Source organism: Dendroctonus ponderosae, unplaced genomic scaffold, assembly GCF_020466585.1.
Source record: "Dendroctonus ponderosae isolate FM_Combo_2020 unplaced genomic scaffold, Dpon_F_20191213v2 Dpon_F_20191213_7, whole genome shotgun sequence".
In the NCBI taxonomy this organism is placed as follows: domain Eukaryota; kingdom Metazoa; phylum Arthropoda; class Insecta; order Coleoptera; family Curculionidae; genus Dendroctonus; species Dendroctonus ponderosae.
Window position 1 is genome coordinate 5940076 of NW_026018916.1, and position 9575 is coordinate 5949650.

The 9575-nt window shown below is 33.9% G+C and overlaps 2 protein-coding genes across 5 annotated transcripts in view; one reads left to right on the forward strand and one right to left on the reverse strand.

Annotated features, from left to right (window-relative positions):
• The window catches only part of LOC109539750 (Kv channel-interacting protein 4), a 97580-nt gene extending 92315 nt beyond the window's left edge, over positions 1 to 5265 (forward strand). For all 4 annotated transcript variants that reach the window (XM_019907728.2, XM_048668232.1, XM_019907727.2 and 1 more), the window contains 2 exons: positions 1668 to 1880; positions 3928 to 5265. In XM_019907728.2, coding sequence (XP_019763287.1) covers positions 1668 to 1880; positions 3928 to 4038 — 324 coding nt within the window. In that variant the 3' untranslated portion in view covers positions 4039 to 5265. The remainder of the gene's footprint in view (positions 1 to 1667; positions 1881 to 3927) is intronic.
• A 2381-nt stretch (positions 5266 to 7646) lies between these two features.
• LOC109539749 (protein farnesyltransferase/geranylgeranyltransferase type-1 subunit alpha) lies at positions 7647 to 9480 on the reverse strand (the record flags this gene model as incomplete). The annotated part of the gene is given in 6 exon segments (XM_019907726.2): positions 7647 to 7993; positions 8051 to 8291; positions 8424 to 8624; positions 8683 to 8913; positions 8975 to 9098; positions 9215 to 9480. Coding segments are annotated over 6 exon segments (1008 nt in total). The 3' UTR covers positions 7647 to 7918.
• Between the last annotated feature and the right edge of the window lie 95 nt (positions 9481 to 9575).

The window sequence follows — 9575 nt, forward strand, 5'->3', positions numbered from 1 at the left end:
TCAATCTGTAATAAAAGACGTGAGGAAATTCTGTCTTTTTTAAAGACAAAAATTTTTGAGGCGAAATACCCAAAAAGAAGTTTGTAAAAAATATATATATCTTGTGGTCTTGGAACATAACCCAACGAACCAGGGGGCTTGTAATTACACACACAAGGAGATTAAAAATACGTTCTGAAATTATAATTCCAACAAGCACAAATTAGAGGCCAAATTACTACGGCAGAGCATCACACTAATCCAAATAAACAGCTCTAACATAATAATTTAGAGGGCAATAATAAAGCTTACGACCGAATGGAGTTGTTTACATTTTACATAATTATAGAGGCGTGGATGAAGAGGGTTTCCAGGACGGCTGAATGCTGTGCGAAAAACTATTTTCGCAGGTAATTAGGAATTTTCCAACAAGAGCGACGTATGTGCAGTCTACAATAGCGTAATAATGGGATTTTTCACTTGCTGATTCTTTATTACCGCCAGTGCTCGGCTTTTACGGTAATTATATGGAAATAACCACTTGGATTTGCGGGTGCCCGATAAAAAACAGTAGATGGAAATGGATGATGCATAAATATAGGGGGATTCAAAATTGGTTTTGTAGGGAATAAAGATCAGATATGCAAAATGTAGCTTTTCAATTAAATTCCCAAAGCAATGATATATATGTCTACGTTTGCGGACTTTCATTACATGAGAATTTTCATAGAACTGATAGCTTTGTCAGCAAATAACCCGCGTAAAAACCGCTTTTTCCTGGCTCCAAGTTTATTTGGCTTTGTACATTTAACTTCATGTCTTGACGACACCAATGCAATTCGTTTCCGTGAAAGGAAACATGTTTTATCAAATTCTGCATGTTGCGCCACGAATGTATGCAGAAATTAAAACGCCACATGAGTTTGCCCAACATTGCACTTGCATATAACGTATCTCTCGTCGAAAATTCCCAAAGCGGCTCACGTCAGGAAAATATACGAGTTTCCTGAAAAACCGGAAATGCATATCTCCATTTAGAAAATCACATTAGCTGGAGCCAACGTCTTTCAGCTAGAAATTCCGGGGGCAAACACGCGAAAAAATTTACATTGTTTACCTGAGCTATATTGGTTTTTCTTCCGCGGTTGGGGCAGATAACACCTGATACCTTAATATGATATTCAAATGACAGCCAAAGAGCGATCGAAATTAAAGCTGCTGGAGGATTAGATTTTGCGTTTTTGAAAAAGGTTACCTGTTTAGTCGGCTCCTAAACCTGAGACATGGAGATAATTCCTTTTTTTGTGGGCTGATCTATTATTTAAGCTATCAATCCCCTAAAAAGGAAAAATATCCGTGTTTTAGTTCAGCAGTTAGTTTCCAGATTTGATGACTATCTGCTGCTCAGCCTAAGAAAACTAAGCATTGCTAACACAATATTTTTAAATAATTTTTTGCCTGCTGGTATTCATCTGCAGAAGCACATTTTACACTCTCACAACTCTCAATAGCGGTTGAATGTTTTTAACAAAAATTCAATTAAAACTAGTAAGTAAGCATTTGGCGCTTTACTTTAAATCTTGAAAAACTCACTCTTTTTGAGAAATAAAACTGTTCTCCTTTTAAATTAATGGATTGGTAAATAACGATCATTTAAGAAATAATAGAATCTTGTTATTATCTTTCAGGATTTTGTGCAGAATCTATCAATACTTTCCCGAGGCACTTTGGAGGAGAAACTCCGATGGGCCTTTTCGCTTTACGACATTAACGGCGACGGCTACATAACTCGCGAAGAAATGACAGAAATAGTTAGTTCCATTTATGACCTAATGGGCAAACTGGCCGAGCCCTGTATAGAAGATGATACCGTAAAGGAAAAAGTCGATAGAATATTTCAGGTAAGAGCAACAGCAAGTGAAGTGAAATAATATTTTATTCGCAAACCGATAAAATCCATGGCGCAAGATCATATCTATGATTAAGCTGGCAAGAGCCTCGTAAAATTTATGATCTAGACGTTGTCCACATTTTATTCGATTTTGCTGGAGAGCTCAATTGTCATAAAGTGTTCAATAGTTGCACTTCGAGACATTCTGGCTTCGGACCTCAATTGACATAATGCGGCCAGCGAATGGAAAATCGGTTCGATTCAGGTCAGAAGTATCCAATGATTTATTATATCAATGTGCTATTTTGAGTAAACGTTCCAATTTTTAAAATTGGCAGGGTAAATTATGTATGCATTCAGATGTTGAAACACTTACCAGAAGTTGATTCCCCGTTCACCTACAGATGATCAGAAGATCTCACGATGGTTCTCACTGTCTCCTGAACTACACTCTGAAACCAAAAATATTGAATTTTTATAAACCAGACTCCCAAAAATTTTAAAAAGCAATAATTGTATTCACTAAAATTTAAAAAGTCGAGTTCAACAATGAGACGCTGACTACTAAAGTAGGTTTAAATATCTCCCTAAAAATTTTCCCGATTTGTTTAAATTTTTTCACTCTGGAACGCATAATCTTTATACAACTTTGTTATACAAAACGAAAATTTCGCGTATTTTAGCAGATGTTTTTAAGACGTAACAGCAACATATACATACGTGTCAATAATCCGCTTACTCTTTGTTAAACAGCCAGAACAGAATCATACATTTCTTACTCGCTTTATCTTAGTTTCAATACGACAACTTTATCCCTCGAGTATCCTAAACAGGAACTACCTGAAAATGTCATTCACATTTCCAATAAATATGTTTAAAGTTACCTTTGAAAAAGAAGGTCGCTATAGAGTTTTATTAACTCCACATAGAGTCGACCCGCTCTAGCTCTTTTATCCGACAGAATATACACCCGAGCGAGTTGCATCGATACATTTCAAATCTCTTTCAATAAAAGTTCCAATTCCATATACGTTTTTCGCTAGTTTTTATGGGCTTTGATTATTTTTATTTGCGACTCGATGAATATTTAGGAAATATTTGTGAATCTGTGAAATAACATGTCTTAAAGCGGGATTTGAAGTTTATTTTCTGATTGCTTCTCATCCTTCGTTAACATCTTTGGTCCGTATTTTTCAATAATTCATAGTTTTAAATTGCTAATTGTATGAAATTAGTTTCCTTTGGAACTAATAATGTTTCCCCAGTCATTGTTGTTTGGGAACTCTTATTTTCTCGACTTCTGCCGATTAAACATTTAAATCCAAGAAAAACGAGCTCTAGAAACTGGAAAAACAACGTTTTCTCTATATGTTTGCCGAATAAGAATTGTCTCGAAAAAATAGCTCAACTGTTGCAAAAACCGTTACTTACGTGGGTTGGTTAGGGTTGGTTATGGCATGCCATTGGTCATTTCTCGCAAAAAAAATGAGCAAGAAAGCTCATTTTTACATCTTTCCAGAGAGAACTAAATGGCCTTTTTAGGAAGTGAATTGTCGATAAGGAAATGTTTGCATTTTTCTCAAAAAAGTACTGATTTCGAGAAGTTTCAGATTTGCGTGTTTTTTGTTGAGTTGTAAAATCGCCCTATTTGAGCCACAGAATTCGAGGTATTTTGATTAACGTGAATTTTTTTCAAAAATCGATCTTATGGAATTTTCGACCAAAAATCAAAATTTCGCAACCGTGTTTTTTGATGATGTAGAATTCGAGGTATTTTGAGAAACTTGAATTTTGTAAAAAATCGATCTCTTGGTCCTTGCTTATGAAATTTTCGACCAAAAATCAAAATTTCACAACCGTGTTTTTTGCCCTCATTGGAATGGTTCCGGCCTAATAACGAATATGCAGTGATAGAGAATTGGAAATTCGATTCGGTCCATAACAACATGAGTGAGAAAATTCGAGTAGTTTTGACCCAGAAAGCGAAATTTGAATATCAGGCACTTATTTTCAGTATAAAAACAATAGATTAATCATTTTCCGGTTGTTTGTTTCAGAAAATGGATAAAAACCAAGACGGTGTGGTAACTCTGGATGAGTTTCTCGACTGTTGCAAGACCGACAAGGACATTTCCGCTTCTATGGCCGTTTTCAACTCCTGCATGTGACATTCGGTTGGTGCGGTTCGAGGTGACCAAACAGAACAATAGGAATGATAGAAAAAAAATTGTTACATTTGTATTATCAACGTCTGGCGAAAATCGCGTCACCGACTACAACGGTCTGATGTCATAGGAATGACGATGCTTTTCGATGAAGAAACCTACTAGATCTTGCTCTAAATCTTCTAACTATAAGTTAGACACGTAACTATTTAACTTTGACCAATTATAGAATATCTTACAATAAGAATATCAAGCTGCTTCAAATGTTGTTTTTTTATTAATGTGTCAGAATATTTCTTCGCCAACTTGGACATTCTACCTTCCAAGCGGGCTAAATTGTGTTCAGTATAAATACATTTTTCATTATGTGATGGATCAGTTTTATAGTGAGCTTTAAAATAATTGCCGAAGGATGGTAACAGCACCCTCAATGTGAAATCAATAAGAAAACAATAAATTCCAAGAGTCAGATATTTAATTAAACTCAACAGTGTATTAAAACTTGATGGAGATCGATAGAGTTTATTACAATGTACAGACTGGAAGTCAACAAAATAGGGCTTGATCCATATTTCAGAAACGATAATAGTGTATGAATTCAGTTCTTACAGTGCCTTTGTCGAAGAATTTTTTAGGAATATTGGTTATCTATAATGATTTTGATAAATGTTGTTGACTATATGAGTATTGTTATCTTTTACGAAAATGATCTGCTTTTATATATCAATCAAAAAGTTTAAAGCACGTTTATACCTAATAGCAAGTGAATTAATCAAAACAAATTTTTGCATCAGCGATGGTTATTTAATAAAAAATTACTATAATTAATAATGTTGATTAAGGTCGGCTACTTTGGCTGCTTTATAAGAAACATTAAATTAAAATTCTCAAAAAATTTTGCTCTAAAATGAGATGTAACTCTCATAATTTTGTCTGTAATTTAGAGCTTTTCTGGCAAAAAACCGCTAATTTCTGATTAAAATTAAAGTTGAAAAATGCAGCTTTGTTACAGCTAAAGCTAATTAAGCTTGAGCAATTAAATTGCCCCAGTTTCATTTGGCAAAACCGTGGCATTTGAATTAAAACGTTAATTTTATTTGCCACTCCACCCGACACATGCAAACTCTTCTGAGATTAATTGATGGAATATTTTAGTTGAGAGTAATAACAAACTATTGAATTGGGACACTTACAGCTGTAAGAAAATGTAATAAAATTGTTCCATTTGAAGATTAATGAATTTTATTGAGAATATCGTGAATGAAGGAAACCGGCATTCTTGCAATTTGTGGCATCTGTACATGTAGCAGATGGGTCAAATTGGGCCAAAATCAAAACAAAAAACTGATACTTTGAAGCCATGTGAAAAAAATTACATTGTAAATATCTAATATTGGTGCGTAAGCTTTCATAATGAAGCCACATTAGCATTTTAGGCGAGGCGTAACGAAGGCGCCACCCCAAAAAACGCGATGTATTCTCTGGAGACTGTTCTTATTTATTATTATTTGAGGCCACAACAACACAAAAAGAAATCTCTTGAACTTGATTTGATATTATTTATGCTGAAAAACACAGAAATTTGCCAAAAAGGCAATAGTTACCAGATTTGTAGGAAGCATAAATGCACCTAACAGAAGATGAAGTTAAATGAATTAAAATGTTGCATCCACCGATCTGTGGAAACTAAAATTACAGGTTGAAGAAAGGGAAAACTTCGATAATAACGTGAGGGAATCAAACAAAAACGTAAGAAAATGTTTTCAAATACACAGTCTCTAAAATAGGCTTCAAATGTTCCAGACAATTGTTAAGTAGAATATATTGCGTATTTTTGTGGTCGAAGTCCCCAAATCGAGGTTCCGGTTTGGGGAACTTGGAACAGACAAGAAGCGATAAAAATGCATAAAAGTGCTATCGAAAAGATTAGAAAATTCGATGTTTGCCCCAACAAAACTATCAGTCCCTCGTCATCTTGACTTTATGGGAGGGAACACAGGGGGCATAAAACGAGAAAATTATTATACAGAAAAATTGATAATCAGTACAAATCTTATAAAACCTATTGAAATTAAATTATCTGATAAAGTATTGAAATAAAAATAAAATATATGCAAGGACAATATTATAAACTTCAAAAACGCAACTTTCCAACCATCCAAACCCCCTTGTGTGTCAAGAAGTTATGTTATTTACAGTTTACCAAAAACATTTTAAAACTCAAGTAAATTATTAATTTTCCAATACCTTAATGGCTGATTAGGTAATTTTCTAGTTTATGAAGCTCTGGTTTTTGAGAAGTTAACAATTTGCTCATCGTATAGGTAGATGTCCCTGAACTAATAACATTTCTTAACGGTGTTTCTTGTGAAAATGGGGCTTCCGAACACTTTCACTCACCTTATAAAAAAAAATCACTACTTTTTCATAAAATATATCATTAGTATGGTGGAAGGTGGAAGGGCTTAACACCTTAAGCGGAAGCTACAACGACGCTCTTTGTAATCTTGTAGGAAAATAGTGAATTTCAATGAGGGAAAATGAGTCAAAAACTGCATTTCCACAAAAAAACAAACACTATCGACATTTTCTGGTAAAATAATTTTTTTCCGTTTCTGCGTATTGTGAAGTTTGAACTCGATACTCTGATAAGCTAGAAAAAAGCGACAAATAAACGCAAACAGAACCATATAAACCTATTTGAATCTTTTAAAGTAGATCGAATATGAATTTTCTTTCAATCTATGGAACATGCTCTATCTGAAATAAAAAATTACGTGAATAAATATTACCATTTATTAAGAAGGACCTGATATTAATGTTGATAATGAATGTAAAAAGTTTATTATACATTTTGTTAACGACGTAGATAGATCGAAAATTGTGTATATAAACATGTATTAGAAATTTTATATTTTTCCGTTCTGTCTCATCAAAATTATATGTTGAAATAATTATTCTAGAAACAATGTTACCTACTTGTTAATAGAAAGTGTGCGTAAGCAAATTTAATGATATTAATGTACGTATATAGGCTACTAGTTTTTTCAGCAAATTTTAGTCGTAAATGTAAAATGAAACAGATACGAAACATATCCCACAAGGACTTTCAAACAATCTTAAATAATTGCACTCTAGTAAAGATGATTCATTCCTACATTTCCCTACCGTTCTAGCACAGTATGTTTGCATGAACCAAAACCATTGTACATGGTGCATCAATGAAAAATTCTACACAAGTGTAGAAACATTCATGTTTAGTTAAAAAATCGAAAAAAACGAACTTATAAAGTACACCACACAATTGTTTCAAAGGTTCATCGTGAAATCATGAAATCAACACCACTGAAATTTTATTTCTTGGTCAATAAAGATTCAACATGTTTTTTGCAGGAAGATGTTTACTGCTTAATGTTAATCCAGAATTACTTTCTTACGCAATAAATCAATTAAAACTAATAAACTAGATGTAATTTGCGCTGAAATTTAGAATTTATACCCCACATTCACGACAAATATTCATTCAGGTTCCAATACAATTTAGAATAGAATAACTTAGGAAGGTTTATCGAGATAATGTCCATGTCAGGTATTTAAATAAGAACTCAACATAGATTTTATGTATATATCACATAATGATGTTAATAGTACTTATAATAAATTATATAATTTTACAAACAGACATTTTAGTTTTCGAACGACAAACCCCAAAATTCCAGAGCTACTTAAGCTGAATGCTACAAAAAGTGGCAGGCAAATGGAAAAATCTTCTCGCACTTGAAACACACATCGACTACAACAATGAACACGTTTCTTATAAATGCCTTCGTAATTAAAAATAATATCACCAACATAAAAGTAAAGGTAATAAATTAATTGAACGTTAATTGAAACTGGAACATGCTTCATCGCACGGTTCACCTTTGGACTTCTTTTCTATTGTATCGGAAATATATTCCTGGAACAAATATTTCATATAAAAGTTGATCTTTTTTAGATGGTTTTCTTGACTAACCCAATATTTTGCTCTGATGGTATCATATAGAGTAGCCAAATCACTACACAACTGCTTTGCTCTTGCCACTGTGTAGACATTATCATCATCGCCTCCACCACTTTCAGCTGCTCTCTCAGAGCACATATCCACGATAAGAGCTAACAGAAAGGGAGATCTGTGTCCTTCTTTATAGAAATTTTCACAAAATTTCGTAACTGTACTATTACGACTTAAACCTCCTTTATCGTGGAGCAATAAACTGAAAGGAAAGTAATTCGGTGAGAAAATTACTTTTTCACTATTAAGGTGATTACAATACTAAGACCGCTTTCTTATGAATGATCAAGGAAAATTTGTGAGCTGGGAATTTGAGAGGTTTTAAAACACTCACCCTCTTAGGTAATTCCATGCACTCTCATTATCTGGCAAAATTTTAATTTTACCCAGAGTATATTCAATTTCCCTCTTTAAGGCTTCTTCTGTAAAACCAGTGGTATTGTTTATAACAAAGTATCTCTGATTCCAAGCAGAGTTATTTTTTATATCTTCCTGTAGAAGATTATCCACATACAACAGTTCTCCATCATACAAGCTGAAGAATTAAGTGCTTAGTTGAGCCATGAGGGCTACAAACCGGTTAATCATCCTACTTAAATGTTTTAATAGTCCACTGTCTGTGCTGCCAAGCATGATAATTCTTGGCATCTTTGGCCAAAGCTTTTTCAGTGAGGTATTTTTCCTTTGAGGGATCTTGCAACCATTCCACCAAAATCCTTCGATGGTGCCACACTTGATAGTTTTTCGTTTCTCCTAAAATGACTTTTTCCATATAATCAATCTCCTCATGTAGGTCTTTTTTAAGAGTTTTCAGAATTTCTCGTCTGCAACCATCAACGAAAATCACCTTCTGCTACATAATAAATTAGAGTTGTTTAATGCTACCTGTACTGCCAAACAGTGTAGTTCGCAGGATTGAAAGCGGCAGCAGTTTTAGTAAGCAATAGAGCCCTATCAGAGTACTCTTTCTTTTGAAGAATTGCTCTAAAATAGTCGAAACAGTCCTCAACTAGACAGGAAAAAGATGAAATTAACGTTAGAATCTGAAGCAGGATTTTCGGGGCATTTGTTTGAGATTTAAACGTTCTGGAGTATTTTAATGCTTGATTAGCAGCAAAAACTCACATTCAGGGGTATAATCAATAGCTATCATTGGGTGTTCACCATCATCTTGTTTCAAGGGGGTGATATCCTTCCATTCGGGCCGGTCTTTGAATAGAACATGTGGCGCATCAGTTTCATCACTACTGTTATCACTCATGATTTTTAGAATAGAATAGTTAGTAGAAAAACTAGCTTTTTACTAATCTAAAAAGTTACTCTACAAATAGGGTTAAGAAGCTGACAACTCGAACTGAGTGTAGCTGCTCTGAAGTTGCATACATATCAGAGATATATATGCACATGAAGTTAGTAGATAAACGCTTGGAAGCGTCGCCGTGTCGAAGAAGGTGATGTATGTATGATGTCATTGGAATCCATTTGA